Raw genomic sequence first — 23,325 nt, forward strand, 5'->3', positions numbered from 1 at the left:
CAGCCGTCTGGGCCAAGCAAGTGCAGAGGGGGCGCCTGTGTCAGCGGGACCCCAGGGCGCCCAGGGCACCCAGGGCGTGGGAGCTCCCTCAGCACGGACCGGGTACGCAGCTACAGAGCCCAGCTATGGCCACGAATGGCTCTGGATTCAGGCCAGGCGGGGAGGGGAGATTGATGAGCAAGCAAGCTCTCTTCCACTTGTTTTTGAGAGAGCGATTTTAAAAAAACCGTCTCCCACGGCCTTGCGCACAGACCAGGGAACTCGCTTGTGGGACAGAAAACTGAAAGCAACACGTGGACGAACAAGACGAACAAAACCGCCCCCAGACAACAGTATGGTGGTCGCCAGAGGGAAGGGGCGGGGGTAGTAAAGGGTAAAAGGGGTCAAAAATACGGTGACGGAAGAAGAGTTGACTTTGGGTGGAAACACACAATGCAATAGACAGATGATGTACCCTAGAACTGTGCACTTGAAACCTACGTAATTTTGCTAACCAATGTCACCGCAATCATTACTTCTTTAGATTTTATTTGTTTACTTTTTTTTTTAGAGAGAGGGGAAGGGAGGGAGAAAGAGAGGAAGAGAAACAACAGTATGTGAGAGCCACATCCATTGGTTGCCTCTCACACGCTCCCAGCTGGGGACCTGGCCCACAAGCCAGGCATGTGACCTGACTGGGAATCGAACCAGCGACCTTTCGGTCCGCAGGCCAGCTCTCAATCCACTCAAGCCAGGCCTCACCTCCGTGGGGAAACTTAATCAGGGAAAGCCAACGAGCAGCCGTCAGACCCTACAGAGCCCGATGCCGACAGCTCAGACAGGCTGCCCAACAGCACGGACTGTGGCCCATCAGCCAACGGAAGACAGAGTTTCAAAGCCGCGTTTCTCGAGCTCCCCAGACTCAAGGTTTTGGCTGGGCTTCCAAATAAGCAAAACGGGGTTTCAGAACAGCTTTTTCCTGGCGTGGGCACAGACGAGCAGGGCTGGGAGAGACCCGTCCTGCCCCTTTTTGGATGCGGTATCCTGTCCACAATCAGGAAGCCGAGCGACTCTCTCAGCCTCTGCCTGGATACCTCCCAGTGGCCGGGAAGCCAACCACTTCACTCATTCATCCGACACACACCTCCTGAGTTACGGCGATGTGCTGGCATTGTCCTAAGGCGAAAGCGTACGGATGTGAGCAAACCAGACAGAACCCTTGCTCTCACGGAGCTTCCAGTCTCCTGAAATTCTGGGTCAGATACTGTGCTAAAAATCTAAATACATTAAACTATCTCTGTACTCTCCTTTCATCGATGAATCCCGCAACCCTAGCAGAAAAGGAAATGAGGTCAGTCTGGCGTCACCTGAGTGTGCTACGTCACTGCTGACCCCAGCAATCAGCACTTGTGTCCCTGAGAATTCACAGCCAGGACTCCGCCACCTGGTTCCCTGCTCACCTGTCCACAGTCTGCTTCTCCTCCCTCTGCTCCCCACAGGAGGCTTGAGTAGTTATGACAGAAACCACCGAGCCCTCGAAGGCTAAAATATTACTATTTGGACGGTGACAGAGAAATAATGTTCCAACCCTTGACTGAAGTCGTTAAATGGGATTCTCAAATCACACAGTAACTACAAGAGGGCTGGTCCCAGTGAATTGTCCTCTGGGTCTTTAACATCAGGCTGCAGTGTTACGTCTCTGCACCTATGGCAGCAGTAAAAGTCTGCCTTGCCTTTTTCAGTGTGCGACTTCGGACAGGTCTGCGTGCAGGGCTGTAAGCATTCCCGCGTGACAGGCCCGCGGGAGCCGACTCCGCACAGCCGAGGCCCAAGACGGTCACATCGCCGCAAGCCACTCCCTCCGACACCAACCTTAACCTCCCCCTCTGCCACAAAAGGTTCTAGCAACTGTGAAAATAAAAAGCCATCACTCTGATCAATATTTCTTTAAGAAACTGAATGTAAGTATTAGGAGAATCAAATGATTGTTTTTTAGTCCAACCCTCCCATTTTACAGAGAAGTAAACCGAGAGCAAGTTCAATGACGTGTCCAAAAGCTCACAGCGAGACAGCTTCAGCTCTGCCCTCAAACACACGCTCACTGTATTAGCCAGTCAGAAGGGCAGGTCTGTTTGTTCAAGAAACACCATTAGAGAATGAAATATCTGGTCAACCTTACTACACAGGCTCACACGGTATCAGACCCATGATGGAATGGAGACCTTAGTCGTACTTCGTGCACTCAATTAAGCAAGCAAAAACCCCACAGCCATTTTGCTCATCGCAACTATCATCATTTTATGCAATAAAAATGTTAACGTTGTAATTGCAAGGTGCGGCTGGGCACGGAGCCAGCGCTCTTTCACGAATGTCAAGTTTACAAATCTGTAGTTTGTAACGACGTGTGTGAAGGCGCGACCAGCGAAAGGGGGAACGTTTGCTGTGCTGACGGGAAGAAGCAGAAAACCGCGTGTGGGGCTCACCTCCATCTGCAGCGCTTCCGCTAAGCCCCTGATGGCGAACTTGGACGGGGAGTAGGCGGTGAAGCCGAAGAGTCCCACCTGCCCCGCCTGGGAGGACAGGAAGACGATCCTGCCCACCCGGCGCTCCTTCATGGTGGTGATGACCGCTCGGCTGGCGTACACGCTGCCCAGGTAGTTGACGCTCATCAGTTTCTGCAGGGAACAGAGGGGCCACGCGGAAGGTCAAAGCCACAAGGCTGCACACGCTCCCGGGCATGCGGTCTGCTCTCCAGGCGGGAGCTTGGCTGACTCGTTGAATGGACGAGTGAATGAACCAATGAACAAACAAACAAACGAACAAGAAAAGGACCCTGTAACTGAGCTGCGATGCTCAGGATCTGTTATTTGAAATCCGGTCTTGCGTTCTCACGGTGACCACAGCTACGTCTTTGCTGAAAATGGGTCCAAACTCGTTTTCTCCCTGCAGGTAATACTTTTGGGAAGGCAGTGTGAGAAATGAGCTTCCGAACAGGTCCAGCCCTTTAGTTCTAAGCTCAAGACAGACCGCAGAGAGCCCAGGACGGTGCCCCGACAGCCTGGACTGTGGTTCGGAGCCTCGGCCCTACCGTTTACTGCCCATGTGACGATCCGCAAGAAAGCCCTGGGCAGCGGGAAACACGGTATTCTCTCATAACGGGATTCTCCCACAGGGCTGCTGCGAGGGTTACAAGAGGGAACCCAGGTCCGGTGCTAGCACAGCCCCTGACCCAGAGTCAGTACTCGGTAAGTGTTGGCTTTTATATTACAGTGGGTAAGATCTTACCTAAGTACCCACAGTATACTTTCCCCTCTTCCTGGGAATTCTTAAACACCTTACATCTTCACTTGAAAATCTAAGACCACGTGCACTGAAATGTACTTACGTTAAAGGCGTTGTAAAAATATTAGATCAACCGCCATGTGAAGCCAAACACTTCATTGGGGGAACTTTGAATCCATCGTGACTTGTTAACTCAATAGAATGTTAGATCACTTTTAGAAATAATGACCAGAAACATCAGGAGGGGGGAATCGTTACTCTGTACGTTTAAAAAAAGTCGAGGGCAGATGATGAATTCACACTGTGACTGTAACTATTTCAAATAGGAAATAAAAGCCTACGTGCGCAGGCATAAAAACAAAGAAGCAGAAAATTCTATGTGACTGTGTTAGGATGCTGGGATTCCCACTCCCTCCTCCCCAAACATCTTTTAATACTGTTATACAGTTTTAGTAATAACAATTCTCTAAAACGGTATTTGAAAAGAGATGACGCACTGCATCCCAGGGTCACCCTCAGCCCCTTCAGAACCCTCCACTACAACTTCAGTAAAAATCTATATATTTTTTTAAAGCATCCAAAAGAGCAGAGGAAATAGGAAAGAAAATACCAGCAGTGATAGTTTGAAAGCTGAGGAACAGAAGCACAAGTGACAGATAACTAGCTCAGCAGAAAGCCGAATGCTAGGCAAGGAGTAGAGAAGCTAAAAAGCATGCAGCCCAGAACCCCCAGGAGACCCAAGGCCCTCTGGGGGCAGGAGTGGGGGGCACGCGGCTGAAAGACAAGAGTTTCGACTAAGAGTTTGTTTGCAAAGACAGTCAGATAGGCAAGTTCACAATTATAATCGGAGATTTCGATATCTCTTTTTCCGTAGTCGGCAGAACAAGGAGACACAACACCAGCAAGGACACAGGAGATCTGAACGATGTTACCGGTGCGCTTTTCAGGTGCCCACGGAAAGGCTGCAGGGTAGACCATATTCTGGACCCTAAACTGAGTCTCAATAAATGTGAAAAGATTCATTCAAGTCATACCAAGTATGTTCGCTGACCCCAATGGAATGAAACTGGAAATCAATGAAGAGAAAGATTTCTGAAAAAACACTCAAATATTTGGAAACTAAATAACACACTTTTAAATAACCCAAGTGGCAAAGCAGAAATGATGAGGGAAATTATAAAATAGTTTAACTGAACGCAAGTGGAAACACCTTCTGTGACAGTGGGGCTGAGACGGCGAAAGGCCTCCAGTCAATGATCTCAGCTTCCACCTGAAGAAACTATGAAAAGAAGAGCAAATTAAAACAGAAGCAAGCAGAAAAAAGGAGACAATGAAAATAACAGAGGGAATAAATGAAATAGGAAACAGAAAAAAAAACAATAGAAAAATCATAAACCAAAAGCTGGTTATTGAGAAAAATCAATAAAATTGATAAACGTCCAGTCACGCTGGCCGGGAAAGGGCGAGGACAGATTATCAGTCCCCAGAGTGAGAGAGGTGACACTACAAACTCGATAGAAACGAGAAGGACAATAACGGAATACAGTGAGTAACACCGTGCCAACAAATTCAACGACTTAGATGAAAGAGACAAGTTCCCTGAAAGACACAGGTACCACAAGCCACTCAAAAAGAACATACCCATGTAGCCATCGATTTATTAAAGAAACAGAATTAAAGGCATAAATAAATCGCCCCACAAAGAATTCCACCCAACATTTAAGAAAGAACAATACCAATTCTATACAAACTCTTCCAGAAAACTGGTGGGAAGAGAACACTCCCCCACTCATCCCACGAGGCTGGCATTACCCCTTATTCCAAAACGAGAAAATAACATCACGAGAAAGGAAACTATCCCTCAAGAACATAGAAATAAGACAGCACAACCAAGTGGGATGCATCCCGGGAATGCAAGGTTGGTTTAACATGTGGAAACTAATGTCCGATCACCCCCACAGATGCAGAAAAAGCATTGGACAAAATTCAACATCCATTCCTTATTTTACAAACACTCTTCGTCGAACTAGAAATAGAAGGGGATTTCTTCTGCTCGACAAAGGGCATTAACCAAAACCACAAAAACAAAACCACAGCTACCAGCCTGCGTAAATGGTCAAGACTGAGTGTGCTCTCCCTCAGATCAGGGGCAAGACAGGAATGCCTGTTCTCAACACTGCCACCCAAAACTGTGCCCGCCGGAAGTTCCGGCAGAGCAACAAGGCTGTCCGGAAGACGACATGACCCACAAAACGGTCGCAGGGGACGTGACCTTCAGAGTCGGAAATCCAGAGAACACTGGAATTGTAATTGAGTTTGGCTAGGTTGCAAGATCAATATCCAAAACTCAATTGTCCTTCACTGTGTGAGCAATGAACAGCCAGAAACCGGAATGTTAAAAGATAAAATTTATACCATTCCAGAATCAAAAACTATGAAATACCAAAAAGCAACGTGCAAGACCCGTGCGCTGAGATAACTACGAAACTTCGCTGAAACGAAAGAAAGCCTAACCAAGGGGAGGTCTAGGCCGTCTCCACGGGTTAGAAGACAATATGGTTAAGATGTCAATTCTCCCTAAGTGGACCTACAGTCAACGGAATCCCAACCAAAAATGTAAATCAGCTCAATATCCACAGGTGGAGAGAACCCAAGACACAGCTCCAAGACACCGCAAAGAAAGGCATCAAAAAGGACGATGACCCTGGCTGGTGTGGCTCAGTGGATTGAGCGCCGGTCTACCAACCAAAGGGTCACCAGTTCGCATCCCAGTCAGCTCCCAGTCAGGGCACATGCCTGGGTTGTGGGCCAGGTCCCCCGTAGGGAGTGCAGGAGAGACAACCACACATTGACATTTCTCTCCCTCTCTCTCCCTCCCTTCCCCTCTGTCTACAAATAAATTTTTTAAAAATCTTAAAAAAAAATACAGGACGATGAAGAGAAGGAAGTGCGTGGGAGGTCCCCAAGTTCACCTCCAGGTTTGTGATTCACGGGAAGGCCTCGCCGGACTCTGCCCAGCGTTGTGCTGGTCGTGACTAGGGCTTATTGCAGGGAGCAGACGCAGAGGCGCCCGGGGCAGAGTCCAAAGATGCCAGGCACTGGTTTCTGGAGCTTGGCTGTCTGTGGGCTCACACAGGGTATGCTCGCTTCCTCCCACCGTCCCCCACCCCAGCCCGCCCTGTGCAGTGAGGACGTGGGCTGGGAACGGTGCACAGGCGCTCTATGGGCACGTGAATTTCAGTATGATGAAGACTGAAAACAAGAGGCCAAACAAAAGCAACTGCGACAGAATTTGTTTTGCACGAACATGAACTCTTAGCTTTGGAACACGCACCAGAGGTGTGTTCCAACAGGGCTCCCTGAGGATCCCTGGGTCTGACTAGAACAAAGCAAGTGACTGCACCCCAGAGGGGAGAGGGGCCTCGGGAGGTGCCGGGTCCCTGAGGCCTCCATGGGGGCAGCCAGAGGAGGGTGGGCAGAGAGGGTCTCCCAGCGTCAGGCTGGACTGGAGGCCCCAAGCTTGGGGGTAACGGTCCTTCCTTTTTAGGACTGTTACCAGTTCTCACTGTGGGCGGGGCCTCTTCCAGCACCCACTATCAGCTGCTTGAGCCCCTGCGCTGACCTGTCCCCCACTCTTGCAACTCCACACTCCTTGGTCGCCCAATATTCTACCCCCATCCACTTTCCAACACCACTTCTTCCCTCAACCACCCCAAGAGCTCCTGGAAGTCTCCCTGACGCAGCAGGAGAGCCCGACTGCCTTGCCAGCTTACACCTCTTGGGAGGTTTCAGACTAAACTCCATCCTGCTCTGGGTGGCCCTCAAGGCCCCAGCAGACCCGGCTGTGCTCTGCTCCACCCACCCTCAGGGATGCTGCAGCCACGTGGGCCTGCTGGAGGCTGCTGGGCTTTGCAGAGCTCCTCCCACCTGCAGCCACGCAGCTGCAGGCTCTTCCATCTGAGGTCTCTTCTCTGGCCGCCCCCCTCCTCCAGGTCTCAGAGCCCCCAGGCTGGGTCTCCCTCCACACCACCAGGCCGAGCCCCTTTTACTTTCCCCACACCACATACCCCAGTCTGCAATCACGCTGTTGTCTGTTTGCTCCTGTGGGCTCTGCCCTCCTCACCAGGGCCCAGACTTTATTCTCTTGCTCTCCACCTCCCTCAGGACCCAGAACAACGCTGGACTCAGGAGAGACTTTCACAAGTATTTGTGGGTTGCGTGTTTACCAGGGGAAGGACATTAGTATTTTTTTAGGTTTATTTATTTTATTTTTAGAGAGAGAGGAAGGGAAGGAGAAAGAGAGGGTGAAAAACATCAGTGTGTGGTTGCCTCTTGCACACCCCCTACTGGGGACCTGACCTGCAACCCAGGCATGCGCCCTGACTAGGAATCAAACCTGCGACCCTTTGCTTCACAGGCCCATGCTCAATCCACTGAGCTATACCAGCCAGGGCTCATGACACTGGTATTTCCTAAGCAAGTAACATGGGCTGGGTGTCGTGCACACATTATATTATCTAATCCTCACAGCTCTGGGGGCTGTCTATCCAGTACAGAGATGGGAGCTGGGGCCGGAGGAGAAAGGATGATCTATCTGCGATCACACAGCCACCAAATGATCAGAACAGAAACCATTAGACCTAAGGGGTCAAGCTGGTCTAGCCTGATGCCAAAGTCCACATTTGTTCTGCTGTGCCTGCTGGGGACAGAGAGCAGCAAAGAGTCACACGGGCGCCCGCAGGGGCGGAAAGGTGCTGGTGTGCGGACAAGAAATCGGTTGTGCTTGGTGTGTTATTTTTAAATGAGAGAGGGGGAGGAGAGGGAGGGAGGAAGGAAGGAAAGAAGGAAGGAAGGAAAAAAGGGAGGGACGGAAGGAAAGGAAACTGAGCAGGAGATAGAAATTTGAGAGCACAGTTGTTGCTTTTTTCAAGATTAGAATTGTGCATTTTTAAGTGTTTTACAAGCTTCACATTATGCTGATTTTCCTTCTCCCTCCGTCTCACCTGCTTCGCACTGCTCCTCGTCACTGACACCACGCACAGGCCTCCCCCCACCCCCGGGGCCGTGCACTTAGTGTCCGCTGTCCCTGCTCTCGGTGACACCCCCCACAACACATCCCTCCACTCAGCGACCTCCCGACTTCCACGGACACACAAATGTAGACCACCCCGACTCCTCCGTCCCCAGGCAGACCCGTCCCGCTCCCCAAGGCCCTAGCTTTACAACTGTGCGTGCACCTACTGCAACCCTGCAACCAGGAACCCCGCTGTCCTCTCTGCCCCCCACACTGCGTCAGGGAAAGTCTGCTGATTGTCCCTGCTTGTCATCTCTCTCTCACACACGTGTGCGTGTGCACATGCACGCGCGCACACACACACACACACACACACTCCTCTTGTGAAGCCACCTCTGAGGTCCCTCTGCCACCATTTCCTGCTGCGATGGCTGCTATAGCCATTCCCTGCCCCTCACTGATTCTTCACGCAGCTACCGACATAATCTCCCAAATTCCCCTTGGGTCACGCACAGACAGAAGTGGACTGGTTGTCTGTCTTTCTGCCTAGTTGATAGAGGAGCCGTAAGACTCTGGAGCCCCAGGCAGGGCACCACCCTGCGCGTATTACGTCTGGGATCCCCCGACCTGGACTTGGACTTGGACTTGGCTGTGAATCGGAGCCCACGGGGCTCGCCCACCGCCCACCAGAAGCGAGGTGTGTAAACCGCCGCTGCCGCTGGCTCCTTCTCCAAAGCGGGCGTGGTTTCCCTGCACGGGCTGGCGCACCGTGATGAAGGCTCGGGAGAACATTAGGGAAAAGAGGGCTGGTGCAATGTCAGCTAAAAAAAGGGTTTGGCACTTAAAAGATTTCCAATCTGATGTCCGTTTCCGAAGAATGGGCTGAAATAAATGACCAAGAGAGGTTCCACGGCATGCCTGCGTAAAAATGTAACCATAAATACGACGCCTGCTCTTTTTATTCTGACTTCAGAACTCTTAAATAAGGAGTCTGTTCCTCAACTTCTTGGCTTTTCCGTGTTAGGAATACGGACACTTGACACTGAAACCCAGCGTCCCTTGGCTCACGGAGCTCCCTCTCACAGGTACTGCCTCAGGGTTCCGTCAGGGTCTCCTGGGCCAGACCGAAGGGTCCATTCCCATTTCACACCCGGCGACACCCAGGTCCAGAGACCCATCTAAACCCTTAAGAGGCTGGACAGTCAGGGCACCGGGACCAAAAGCTTACACAGCCTCCTCCCTGTCTACTCTTCCAAAGCTTCTACGCAACCTGAACACTTTCATCTTTGTCGTTCGTAAAGCCCCTGCCCCAGGCCTGGTTCAGCTTGTAGTGTGTATTGGCTGCCCCCCTGAGCAAAAACCGGATTTTCACTTACTTCAAAAGTCCCGACTTCAAGGTCTTCAAACTTCCCTGAAAGCGACATGCCGGCACAGTTCACGAGCATGTCCACCGGGCCCAGTTTCTCCTGCGCCTGGGAAAGGTGAGCGGGGTGGACAAGGACAGGGAGGAAGGAGGACTCCTTAGGAGCCAGGCGATGCCAATACGTAAAATCCATACAACCACTGAACCCGCCAGGAAGATGTCCCGGTTCCCGGCCACACAGCGGAATGGGGGGAACACCAAAAGGCAGGTGGGTTCAGTAGCCCAGCCTCTTACTTGTTTTATGACATTTTCCACTTGGCTGTAGTCTTGGGAGACGTCGACTGATATACAGAGCACCACCTGTCAGAAGGGGGCGAGAGCGATCAAAGCCACACAGGTCTCCGAAACGAGTTTTTGTTTATTTTTTTCTAATTAAGGACAATGCTTTCCAAAAGATAAGGAGTCCCACTCTGGGTACACCAACTGCATTGCTGCAAATCTGTTGACAATGCAATGAGCAGACTCTGAATTTTCTACCCAGTTTTTGTAGAAAACTATTTTGAGCACACGCGAGAGAAATGTGGGCCAGAGGGCACAGACTCCCAGGTCCAAGCTGACCGAGTTCCGGGACCTGACATAGAACACGGGGTCTGTCATGACTAATACCGACCTACTGTATACGTGAAATACACTGAGAGTGGGTCTTAACTGTTCCCACCACACACACACACACACACACACACACACACACAGCTATGCGAGGTGCTGGGTGTGTTAACAGAATTGACTGTGGTGATCATTTTACAGTGTGAACGTGTATTCAATTGTCACGTCAGACACTTGAAGTACATATAATTATTATTTGTCAATTATACCTCAGTAAGGCTGGACACAGAAATAAATGTAAAAATGCTCCACTGTGCCACTAATCTAAGTGACAGAAGGCAGGTGGACCACCACGTGCAGCCGCGAGGGGAGGCAGGGATGGCCTGCAGGGGCGAGGGCCGGCTCTGGGGGGCGCTGGAGATGCTCTGTGTCTGGAAGTCGGCGGTGGTTTCACAAGTGTGTACGTCTTTAAATGGGTGTGGTTCATCGCATATAAATTCTATCTCAAGTGTTATTTAAAAGAATTGTAAGTTACATAAACAATACACAAATTATACATAAATTATGTAGCTCAGGTGGCTCATATAGAGAAAAGCAAAAAGAGGGTCAACACAAAACCTAGGAGGGGTCCCTCTAGGGGTGACACACAGGGCGAGCTGACGGGGGGGGGGGGCGCTCGCAGAGGGGCCTTGGGGCCCTGGCCAGTCCCGTGTCTAAGCTGGGCGATGCGTGTAATAACAAATCACATGGTGTACCAATACGTGTACATACATACAACATTTCATCTATCAAACAATTCCATCACCCAAAAGTGTTTTTCAAGGCCCCCTTTTCCTTAAGTGTGGCTCTAAAGTGGATTAAAATAAAGAACTGAAATAAAATAGCTTTCTAGTGAAGCATTCTGTTGTCAGATCATCTGTGTGCGTTCGAGTCTGTGTTTTCCGTCATAACCTGAAGTTCCAGACAATTCAAAACGATTTCACCTTCTTAAAAACAGCCTCACAGGTATCTGACAATCAGGAAAATCTCGTCTCTTTTAACAAACCATTCAGAGTTGAAGTCACCCTTCCTGTCCTTTGTGCGACGGCGTCGATGCATACAGCAAAGGCATCACGGGGACGGTGATCTTACCTGTTTATCATTGATAGAGTGCTTTTCGATTTCCTTCTTGGCTTGCAGCAGCCTGTCCTGAAAGCAAGAGAGAACAGTTAGTTCTGGCAACTGGCCGTGCGTCTGCTTGCCCGTTCGACGGGAGAGCAAAGGCCGTGGTCAGTGTCTGCACTGGATTCTGGGAAACACAGAAGGCAGCACCCCCGTCGCACGGCGACGGGCCGGTCTCTGAAGGAAAGGAGCTACAGAGTGTGTCACACGTCAGGGCTTCGTGACGGCAGGTTTTTAAGATCGTGGCATGGGAAGGTAACAGGAAAATAAATGAACTGCCAGCTCCCAATCAACGGTACTAATCGCTGAGGGTTGCCCTATCAGGTCTAATCCATAGTTAGATCTGAGATTTTTTTAGTTGATATAAGACAAGAACAACCACAGGGATATGCAATCAGAGTGCACGCGATTCCACGCCAAGGGGTCGCCCGATATCTTCCTCCTCTGCCCCCAAAGCGAGTCACTCTTTAGGCGGACGGGGCAAACCTGTGCCTGGCTGCTCTAGAAGATGCTCTTCAGACAAGCAAAGCTATCCAGGTGACAGCCATTCTTCCAGGGCCTCGATTTTGCTCGTTTCACGCACGTTCAAGGAGACAAATATCGACCTACCCTGTCTTAGTTTGCTCTACAAGAGATGTAGTTCAAATACATCACGACAGCAGAACCGCACAAAGAAGGAGGGCCATCCTCCAGAAAGACACAGAGGTTTCCTAAACGTGAATGCGTCTATGACAAAAATAACGCTGTTCTACTAATAAAGAGAGACACCGCCTGACTTTGCCCAAATCGGAATTAAAAAACATCACGTGACAAAGTAAAGGACTCCCGGATGCCAGAGGCGTGGGGTCCTCACCTCCCGCCCCTCCCAGGACCACACAGGGGGCCTGTGAGCACCCACAACACGGGGCCGCCCGCCCCCTTTTCCATCTGCCCCGTGTCCAAGATGGGCACTGTTTCACCCTCACAAAACACCTCTCTATCAAAGCTGTGTTTCCGTCCCCGTGAGGTGCTGTCAGCGCAAAGCAAACACACTGGGAGAGAAGTCAGCGTATAAGTACAAGGTCGCTAATTCTGCCTTTCTTTCTTTCTTTTTTTTTAATGGGAAAATAGGTGTTTTATTTATTTGCATTTAAACTCATAAACCAACCAGCGAAACTGGTAATCTGATGACACAGCGGAATACAGAACATCTATCACAAATACTTGAGTAATGAATTGGGGTGCGTGGTAAAACGGCAAAAGGGGCAGAGGAAATCAGGTAAGTATATTGCAGCTTACCCATTCGCCTGAGCTGGGGTTTTTAACAGGCCTCCCAATCCCAGAAAACACAAATGATCTTCTATCACACATCTTTGTACTTTTCATTTCTACTCTTGAGTTTGAGATTCTACACCCCAGAGTGATTCAAAATAGTATTATATTTATCTACAGTCAGAGATATCTTACGTGTCTCTAGCCGCAAGGCTACGGAAGTCTCTCATTAGACTCTGCGCACCTCACCCCCACCGCTCCAAATTGGCATAATGAGAAGCAGCATAATGTGAAGGCAGAGACACGCTGAAAAATCCTAGGAGAGCTATGACCACTGCCAAATGGAGACTGAATACACCTGTTGTCACACTGAAGGCTCAGGACTAGATGTCTGTGGAGTCAGGCTGCATATTCATGGAGTAATCTGGGAATAGATCCATGGTTCGCTGGGTGGTATAATACACAGGGGTTTGCAGTGTTGCATCATAGCTTTCCCCAGCGGTTTCCAAGGTGACCTCTAAATCACCGATGGGAGTTTGCTGGAACTGGATCTGGAGCTGCAGGGATTCCTCTCCATGACTATAGACCTGATTGGCCCAGGCCTGGCTGTTCTAGGCCTGGGAGGCACCAGGTCCGACTATTCCAGGAAGGTTCGTTCCAAGATGGGCTGTTCCGGGAATGGTTGCTGCAAGAGAGGTCACTGCAGGTCTGGTTGCCCCACACTGGAAGGTTTCCAGAAGCATTCACCAGACACGCCTGGTGATGACAGGAAGAGAAGCCCAGGTACTCTGTAGTTAGTTGCTGAGCTCATCTGAGTTCAACGGTTGCTATTCTTCGGCCGGTTGTACTTCTGCCGCCTCTTACATTTCATTCTCTGGTTCTGGAACCGGGTCTTAATCTGTTTGTGGCTGAGGTTCAGGACGTTGGAAAGTTCCTGCATCTGCTGGAGGCTGAGATACGCCTGTCTCTGAAATCTCTCACTGAGTGTACAGGGCTGGGCCAGTCTGTGTGTGGAGTGTCTCAGCAGATGACACTGGCAAGGATGCATGGTTTTCCTCAGGCTCACAAACCTCAGGCGCTGGTGAAGGTTCCCGAGAACTGGGTGCTTCAGGGCAGGGCAGGCTTTGGGGAGAAGCCGAGTCCACACTCATGCTTTTCTGCAAGGAGAGCCAACCAGCCCAATCTAGGAAAAGGTCTAATTCTGCCCTTCTTGATTTGAAAAAGAAAATGTGGACGTCCAGGCTGAGTCCTGTACCCTCATTTAAACGTGTGCCCCGAAGCACCCCACAGCCAGCGGTTCCCACAGAGCCGTGCTCGCCGGTGATGGTGATCCCGTTCCTGCCCTCCCTCCGCGTGGGGGTGCCCGGGTCCCCAAGCACCGAGGCCACGCTGCGTCCCCATTCCCTCCGTCGTCCCCCTCATGCCCTCATCCAGCAGAGCTGTCTGAGTGCCCGCTGAAGCCAGCCGCGCCGGGCACAGGACACCAGCAGCGGACGGTTCCACCCTGGTCACTTCCCCCGCCCCCCATGGAGCAAGAGGACTTGCCAGAGACCCCGTAAATGCAGGGCCACGGAGGCAACTTTGAAAAAAACAACAGACCCCGAATAACAAGAATGGCAGAGCTTGTGTAAACTGAACACAGAAGAACACACGTTCTGCCACGTTGCCGGGAAGGGTGATATTCCTCTGGCGTGTGGCTTCCCTGAAGACCTGCCTCCGGTCCTGAGCCCGTCCTTCAGGACTCAGTGTCACCTCCGCCATCCCCTCCCACCTCGGGCGCGGGGAGGGCCCTCCAGAGCCTCCTACTTCCAGCCAGGCGGCCGGCCACTCAACTTCCTCTCGGCCGCTCCTGGTTCAAGGTCACCAGCGTCTACAGGGTCCCCTAACGGTGGCTGGCACTAAATACATTTTAGGGGAGCTGATCTGTCTTCGGCCAAGAAACTGTCCTGAATAACAGCAGAAACAACCAGTGGTTCGGGAATGTCGCCTCGACCCAGAGACTCCCAGTGCTGGCGTCAAACCGGGCCGTTTGGGCAGCCTCTCGGGCCGTGAGCGCCGACTCACCTCGTTCCGGGCAACCAGAGTTATGAACGCTCCCTGTTTGTAGCACTCGATAGCGATGCACTTTCCGATGCCGCTGGAGCCTCCGGTGACCTGGAAGCAAAAACACGAAAAGGCTCCTGAGCACTTGGCGTCACCCTTCTGAGGGAAGTGTACTTAACATGATTATCACGGGCTCTAAGAGCCAACAGAAGAGGTAGGTCTGAGCCCTGGCTGGTGTGGCTCAGTGGCTGAACTCCGGCCTGTGAGTCAAAGGGTCACAGGTTCAATTCCCAGTCAGGGGCCATGCCTGGGTTGCAGGCCAGGTCCCCAGTAGGGAGCACACGAGAGGCAACCACACACTGATGTTTCTCTCCCTCTCTTAAATGCTCCCACTCTCTAAACCATTGATGTTTTTTTTTAAAAAAGTAGTTCTATAACTACTGTCACTTCTCCAGGCTCTGCTGCAATCTGTCACTGTCCCTGGCGCTGAGCTGTACACAGCGCATCTACAAGTACTTTCCTGAGTTCACTGGAGAGAAAGTGGTACCCTTAGTCTAGCTAATTAATAATACATTAGTCCTAAGCACTCATCAACAGGCAAGTGGGTAAAGCTGTGGTGCATGTCTGCCATGAAACATTACTCAGCCCTAAAAAAGAAGGGAGTCTTCCCATTTGCAACAGCATGGATGGACCTCGAGGGTATTATGCTCAGTGAAATAAGCCAGTCAGAGAAAGACAAACAATATGATTTCACTCATATGTGGAATCTAAACCACTACATTAAGAAGAACAATATAAACGAACACACAGAACAGGAACAGACACAGATACAGGGAAAATAAACCTATGGTTGTCGGTGGGGAGGGCGGGTTGGGTGGATGGGTGTGAAGGGGAAGGGGTTGAGGAGTACAGGCTGGGGGTTACACAGCAGTCACGGGGATGCAGAGCCCAGCGCACGGAGTACAGTCAATGCTGCCATAGTAACAGTGCATGGTGCCAGGCGGGTACGGGGATTACTGGGGGATCACTTCGTGAGTTACATAAACGTCCAACCACAGCGTCACCCAAACGAGCTAGTCTGCACATCAAAGAACTGCTCCACCCGATCGCTTCTAAGATTCTTCCAGAAGAACAAGAGCAAGACGTCAGCTTTTGGGTCACGGTTCACGGGAAACCAGCCTTCCTGGCAAGTCACCCAACCCTCAGCAGACATCTAAGGGTTAGCCATCTCTGGGCTGTGTTATTCTGAACGCTACAAGCAAATATGAGATTTGCACAATGACTTAGAGAAATGGTGAATCGGTATGGAGTTGCCTGACCATTGGTAAACCGAGCCCAGATGCGGGACACTAAGGATTAACTTCCTTCCTCTCCCATTCCCTCTTACTATGTTCATTGGAAATACTGTGTAGATGGGACCAACTCTTTGATCACTCCCCAACCCTCCTACTGAGGGCGAAAGGCGGGGAGCGTGGCAGGGAGTGTTGCTGCCAACCATCCTCAAGAAAGGAGAACTTGATTTTCCAGTCCTGGGGTCAATGAAACAGCTTTTTAAAAACCAACTGATCTAAATAAGCACACCCCCTGTAACACATCCACAAGGTAGTCAGGGCGATAACAGAAACGAACAACAAACAGTTACGACCCAGTCCATTCACACCTCCACAGAAGCAGGCACTCTACACGTCAGCTGCCCCTCCTCACACCGCCTGGTCTGGCCCGAACAAATCTCAGGAAACACAATCACACCTTCACGCCTCCTATGGCGTCAACAAAGACGGCAGGTAGTGACTCCATGGGAGTCACCCACATCATCCTCGCATTGTTTATAAGGGCGTCTGAAAACTCGGTGAAAATAAGAACCCCACCCCGGTCAATCCCAGGCACCTCTGCCGTCTTACCCACCTGCGACGGGCGGCCTGATGGGGCTGGCAAGACCAGAGTCAAGGTCAAGGGAAACACTCTCCTCAACAACTGACTCAAAATTCTCCACTGCTTCTGGCGTTACCTTTTACCAAGTTACGCTCTGCAAGCATAAGCTGTGACAGAAGCCAACTTTTAAAGCCCTGCTTTTGCGGCAGAAGTTGTCCTGTGCGTGGACGGGACACCTTCCCGGTTCAGCGTGACTGCAGCATTTGGCTCCTCTTGCCTGCTTGTCCAGATTTCAAGCACGCTAAAAGGAATGGCCGTCCTGTCCCATCACACCCCAGTGGGGACGCTCAAGTGTGTCACCTCGGGTACCAGGAGGGTTGGTTAGTAACCAACTGTCCTTTTACTCATAACCTCCGGCCTCAGTGTGCCTCAGGGAGGCGGCATTCAGAGCCACCGCCAACAGCACGGTGCCAGGCGCAGGTAGGGAGGTGTTCTGGCTCGGTTGAAGACAGGTGCTACACCTGCAGAAAGGGGGCCTTTGAAGACGTGATCCTCCAGGAAGAAACAAAGCAAGCCCGTGCACATCCCCTCATTCCTAAAGCATCTGCCAGGTGGCTGGGCTCATCCCTCTGACTCTGACACGGGGGCACAGGACCGCCCTGGGACCCCAGGCTGAGCTCGGAGACAGATGAGCAGTGTAGACCGGGCAGAAGCGTCCCAGCGCCTACATCCAGCCAGGGCTCCGGGCCCACTGGCCTCGGACCAATTTTCCCCCCGTGAGTCACTCCCTAGATGCCTTTGGCAACAGCTGTCTGCCCCTCGCACCAGCCATCTCCCAGCTGCGGGGCCGCCTCGGCCGGTCCCCGCGGCTGGGACTCTGTTCCCCGCCTCATCACCCCGAGCCGTCACCGACCGCGGTGTCCTTGACAAAGTTTCTCAGCCTCTCTGTTCCTCAGGTGACTCATCGGGAACACCGAGGACAAAAACAGCCACCACCCGGGGATGCGCCTGGGATGGGCGAGCGGCTCGCGAGCCCCCCGGAGCACCCGCCGGGAAGAGCCAGCAGCCGCGGAGGGCAGGACGGGTCCCCGAGGCCCTCCGCGGGGACAGTGCCGGGGTGCATGAAGGCTGGTGACCCTCCTTTGGAGAAGGGGCGGTGGCGGCCCCGCGGCCAGGGGGCGGGCTCCGGGCGGCCGAGCCGGCCGGGGCTGGGGCGCGCGCACGGGGAGCCACTCACCACCACATGCGCCCCGGGCAGCGCGAGGGGCTTGGGGCTGATGAGCGGGGACAGCATGTACAGCAGCAGCACGAACGCCACGACGCAGGTGGCCACGAGCAGCAGCATCGCTCGGCGGGCCGGGCCTGGGCCTGGGGGCCGGCGGCGCAGGCGATCACGCGCGGCCGCGCAGCAGGAGCCGGCGTTTGGGTTCCGGGCGGGGCGGTGGCCGAGGGGAAGAGGCGGAGCCGGCAGAGGGCGCGACCGCCGCGGGGCGGTGCCACCCGCGGGGATGCGGGGCCGGGTCTCTAGTGCCCGGCGTCCGGCCGGGCCCTGCAGCCTCCCCTCGGGGCCCTCAGCCCGCCCCTTCCTCCCCCTCTGCCCCCGGCGGCGCCACCCGAGCGCCACTGCGTGGGCGCGGTGACATCGTTGGTTCGTGTCGCGGGTGCGTCTTAGGACCGCGGAGAACTGGTTTCCGGACCCTCCGACCGCGCGTCGGGGCGTCGGGCCCGCTCCGGTCGTGCGGTTCCGCCCAGTCGCCGGGTGTCGCCGAACCCGGGGGCCCGCCTGCCCGGCCGGAGGCTGTGTGCGGGACGACCTGGCGGGCTGTGCGGCCACCGGACCGCGCCGGTGCCTGGAAGGCCTGGCATCAAAACGAAACCTCGGCCTCCATTTCCTAGTCTCTGGGCGTAAACGGTCACAGCCCGCGGTCGCTCCTCGGAGGCACGGGAAAACCTGGATGTGGCACTTCCAGAATCACTCAGATAACTCGATGTCGTTGAACACAGTTGCTTTGGTTTTATTTTGTTTTGTTTTGACCAAGGCAGGATTTAAATTAATATGAGGAAAAGCTTGAGATCTAATTCACATCCCGATTTTAAGTGCACAGTACTTGGACTTGAGTGCTCTCAAGAGTTGAGCAGAACCCCCTCCCCCAGCCCCGCGCCCGCCGCAGTTTAGAACATTTCATCACACCCCCTTGCCCCCCAATCCTATCCCCGCTGGCAGTCCCTACCCATTCCCTCTTCCTGTCTCGGCAGGTTTGCTTGTTGTGGGTGTTTCCTGGAGGTGGGATCGCACACGCCACAGCCTGCTGTGTCTGCCTTCTTTCATTCCCTCGGCATGGTGTTCTCAGGGCTCAGCCATGCTGTACCGTGTGCCGGCATCCACCGACTTAAAAATGTTTTTTATTAATTTTAGAGGAAGGGGGAGAAAGACATTGATTTGTTGTTCCACTTATGTACGACTTCATTGGTTGATTCTTGGCGGTGCCCTGACTGGGCCTCAACCTTGGTGTATGGACTAAGCAACCCAGCCACCCGCCACTGTATTGTTTCCATCATCCAATGAGATTCCACTGTGTGGATACAACGCATTTCATTTATCCAGTCACTAGCTGATGGACATTTCGGCTGTTCGTTCCCACGTCGGGGCTTTTATAAATAATGCCTCTGCGAACCTCCGCATACAAGTTTTTCTGGGGACGTATGTTTTCATGTATTTTGGGTTTAGACCCTGGATCTGGTGGCCGGGACGGGGTTCTGCGGAGAGTAACCTCACCCGGTGATCCGGTCATGGTTTCCTAACTGGGCAGGCGTCACCCCCAGCAACTTCTGTAGGAAAAGGCTTACCTTTGCCTTAAGCAAACTTTATTGTTTCTGTGCATCCAGGTTTACACACCTTTGAAATGATCTCTTTAGACCCCTCCTTCTAAAGTGTGACCTCAAGAGAACACATAATCTTATTAACTATGCTGCCACCCAATCCCCACCTTGCTTTCTCCCACCTTCAGCTCATGTTCCTTACTTCCAAACGCACACAGCAGCTGCACACGGGCATTTCTCGGGATCTCCGTGTGTTGAGATCTTGTTTCCAGGCTTATCCTCAAATAAAATTTTTTTTATAACAGTTGTCTACAGGTTTGACCATTCTGATGCGGACAACCTTATGGTTGACTCTGTGTTTCCCCAGGACTGCCAGACTGGTTTCCAAAGCAGCTGTGCCATCGTCCATTCCCACCGACGATGTGTGAGGATTCCCCTTTCTCCATATCCTCTGCGGCACTTAATCACGTTTTTTAATTACAGCCTTCCTAGTGGGTGTGAAGCGATGATTCATTGTAATTCTGACTTGCATAAGGCACATAGTTTTGTTTGCTTGCTTTTCTTTTTTGTTGTTATTTTTAGAAATACTAAGGCGCAAAGGTTCTGAGTTTTTCTTCTTTACTAATTTATTGCCCAGAGTTAGCCAAACTGCAAGGTTTGAGGACACAGGCCCCGAGCCTTCTGACACCAGTTTGAAGTTGGAGGGGTTCCCAGACCACCTTCTGTGTGGATGAGTCTCTACAAGGCCGCGCTGCACTCACTGAGAACTGTTATTCTTATGGCTATGGCTTGTGGCAAAGTCGGCTACAGGGAAAAGTGAATGGGCCGAAGTCTGCAGGGCTGTAAAAGCAACGCTTCGGCCCCTCCTGTGGAGTGAGGGCGCTGTGACCGTCCCATTGCTGGTGTGTGACACTGTGCATGGAGCCTTGCCAAGCAGGGAAGCTCATCTGGTGTCCAGAGGTTCTCATTATGTAAAAACCTCTGTGTGATGGGGCTTTATTATGTAGGTGTGATTGATGGACTGCCCACATGGCTGAACTCGGTCTCTAGGGCAACTGATAATACAAGATACTCAGCTTCCACGTACACCACACAGTTGGTCTTTCTGTCCTGTTCAGACCTCATCTAAACAAAGACATTTCTGTCAGGGGTGACACAGATTACTTCGTGGAAGCCAAAGACAAAGGCCAGCAGCCCTCACTGGTGTGGTTCAGGGTGTTGGCCTGGGAACAGAAAGGTCGCAGTTCAATTCCCAGTCAGGGCACATGCCTGGGTTGTGGGCCAGATCCTCATTTGGGGGCGTGGGAGAGGCAACTGATGTATCCCTGGGGTTTCTCTCCCTCTTTGCCTTCCCTCCTCCTCCTCCTCTCTAAAAACGAGAACGAATAAAATCTTCAAAGACATAATAGGCCAGACCTCTTTGGGCCAGATTCTTGACTCACAGGCCATTCCCTGGTCTTTATTCCAAGCGCTCCCACAGTTAAACAGATGCCTAATTTGGGGAGGAGGCTCTTTACTCAATCTCCCTGTAGCTCTGACCACCGATGTCAGCACGGCAACCTCACCGGTAAGACCGGGACAGCGCTCCACCGCTCACTCCATCAGCTCAAAAAAACAGAAAATGGAGACGATACGGAGACTATACTCGTGTATAGTTGCGAGAACTATACAGTCATTCCAGCATCCTTCTCCTCCAAATCCCCCCCAGAAGGTAGAGGAATCTACCTAGTGGGGCCTTCCCTTGGCCCCCTTCCCCCTGAGTGTGAGCGCACATCCAGCAAGGCGTGTGCATCAGCCCTTCCTGCCTTTATCTTCCCCTGTGGTTCCAACCACCTGTGTCAACTATTAGACCCTTGCTCGGAGGATGATTTGCAACATACTGTGTCCATTTCGTGTGACATCTCTTAGAGCACCGTCGGAGACTATGGGCTGTAAAATACACTTCTAGGTCTGAAGAAACATAATTCAGAGGCCCAAATTGGTGCAGTATCTTCTGACTTAGTCCTTTAATAGTATTATTGGGTTGGCCCAAAAGTTCACTTGCTTTTTTCTGTAAGAAGGCTCTAACAGCGCTTAATTCTCTTTATTCGAAACAACTTCATTAATTCTGTCGGACACCTGCCCTACCAGCGTGCATTAAAAAAAATTTTTTATCAAAATTGGTGAATTTTTGTATAGTCATTTTAATATTGAAGATGGAAGAAAATATGCAACATTTTTTGGCCTATTATGCTTTATTATTTCAAGAAAGGTAAAAGCGCAGCTGAAACACAAGAAAATATTTGTGCTGTGTGTGGAGAAGGTGCTGTAACTGATTGAATGAGTCAGAAGTGGTTTGCAAAGTTTCATGCTGGAGATTTCTCAGTGGATGATGCTCCATGGTCGAGCAGACTGGGTGAAGTTGATAGCGATTAAATTGAGACGTTGAGAACAATCATTATATCACACAGCATATAGTCAACATCCTCGAAATAGCCAAGTCCATAAAGTTATTGGTAAACATGAAATGTGTCATTGTATGGAAAAAACATAAACAGACTTTTGGGCCAACCCAATATTTGGAGCATCGCATCGACCTCTGAGTGGGCCCAGCCCGGTCCAGAGTCTGTCTACTCTGTCCAGACCCACTTGTAACCTTCCAGGGCCGCCAGCGTCTGTCCGAAGCCGGCTGTGCCCCAGAGGGAACACGAGAACTTCGTTAGGATCCGCATCGTCTCTGCGTGGCTGCGGCCCCCTCATCCCCTCACTCCGGGGACCCAGGTGGCCGCCTCAAGCGAGCACACCAAGATGTGCCCTTGCTGGTTCCGACTGCCTTCTGATCTCAGGAGGTTCTTCTGGTGACAAGGGACAAGGCCTACTTCAATGTACCCTTGGGCGTCCATGACGACTTCCAAACATCCGTGCCCCCTACAGCCATCCCCTGAACGGCTTACTTCCCACCGCCCTTCTACCTAGCCATACGGCCAGGCCCTTAGCCAGTGCACAGGAGCTGGTTCCACGCCCAAATGCAGGGACTGACAGCACGCAACTTGGCCAGCTGAGCCACTTGTCTTTACCTTCTTCGGGCAGAGTGGCAGCCTTCCCGACAAGGACTCTGTCCATTCACCTTGAGACTGGCATCCGGGAACCAAGTGGCTCTTCTTGTGGACAACAGAGACCTGTGCCCAGGACACCGCCCGAGTGGCCCGAGTGGCTCGAGTGGCTCCAGGCCCAGCAGCCCTCAGGTGGGGCCCAAAGTCAGGCCCAGAGTCTATCTGCTGTGCACACAGTGCACCTCTTTGCATTTCCTGGTGGCAGGTTCCTGCGAAACCGGTTCCCCTTCACCGTGAACTGCTCTGGGCACCGCCCTCCCCATGAGGGAGTTTCTCTAACATCACCAGGCCCCGAGTGTCTGCTGTTGTGTCTGTCTCTCTGGGGGACCCTGACTAGTACAGAAGGGATCACGGGCTTACATGCAAAACTACGGGACCTTCAGAAAACACATCGGATTTTAAAAGAAGGAAGACTTTGGTCGGTCAGAGGGAAAGAAAATCAGGTTACTTATTTAAGAAAGAAATCAGGCTGGTTTCAGATTTCTCCCCAGTAACACTGCACACGAGAATGATGAGGTTCTCAAGGGAAGAATGTTGAGCTGAGGTCTTATATCCAGCTAATCTGTTTTTTGCCCATTGAACAAGTAATAATTAGGGAAATGCTTTCCCCACGAGTGCGTCTTGAGGAAAGTATTAAGGCTATCTATTGCCTTAGTCCATTTGGGCTGCTGGAACAGAAAATCACAGACTGGCCGGCTGCTTGATAAACAACAGAGAAATCTGTTCCTCACAGCTCTGCAGGCTGGGCAGCCCAACATCCAAGCACTGGCAGCTGCAGACGCAGCAAGCAGGCAGTTTCTGAAAGCCGGAAACAGCTCTCGCCAGAAACGGAAGCCGCTGGC

At 51.9% G+C, this 23,325-nt stretch overlaps 1 protein-coding gene and 1 pseudogene across 1 annotated transcript in view; both read right to left on the reverse strand.

Moving 5' to 3' along the window:
• KDSR (3-ketodihydrosphingosine reductase) overlaps window positions 1-18,126 on the reverse strand; it is a 28,641-nt gene extending 10,515 nt beyond the window's left edge. The window contains exons 1-6 of the mRNA XM_045849823.1: window positions 17,809-18,126; window positions 14,721-14,810; window positions 11,376-11,432; window positions 9,933-9,998; window positions 9,652-9,747; window positions 2,463-2,654 (exon numbers count right to left, since the gene is read on the reverse strand). Coding sequence (XP_045705779.1) covers window positions 2,463-2,654; window positions 9,652-9,747; window positions 9,933-9,998; window positions 11,376-11,432; window positions 14,721-14,810; window positions 17,809-17,916 — 609 coding nt within the window. The 5' untranslated portion in view covers window positions 17,917-18,126. The remainder of the gene's footprint in view (window positions 1-2,462; window positions 2,655-9,651; window positions 9,748-9,932; window positions 9,999-11,375; window positions 11,433-14,720; window positions 14,811-17,808) is intronic.
• LOC123826306 lies at window positions 13,040-13,807 on the reverse strand (annotated as a pseudogene).
• Window positions 18,127-23,325: the final 5,199 nt, after the last annotated feature.

This window comes from Phyllostomus hastatus, unplaced genomic scaffold (genome assembly GCF_019186645.2).
Source record: "Phyllostomus hastatus isolate PE091 unplaced genomic scaffold, TTU_PhHast_1.1 phas_contig_80, whole genome shotgun sequence".
In the NCBI taxonomy this organism is placed as follows: domain Eukaryota; kingdom Metazoa; phylum Chordata; class Mammalia; order Chiroptera; family Phyllostomidae; genus Phyllostomus; species Phyllostomus hastatus.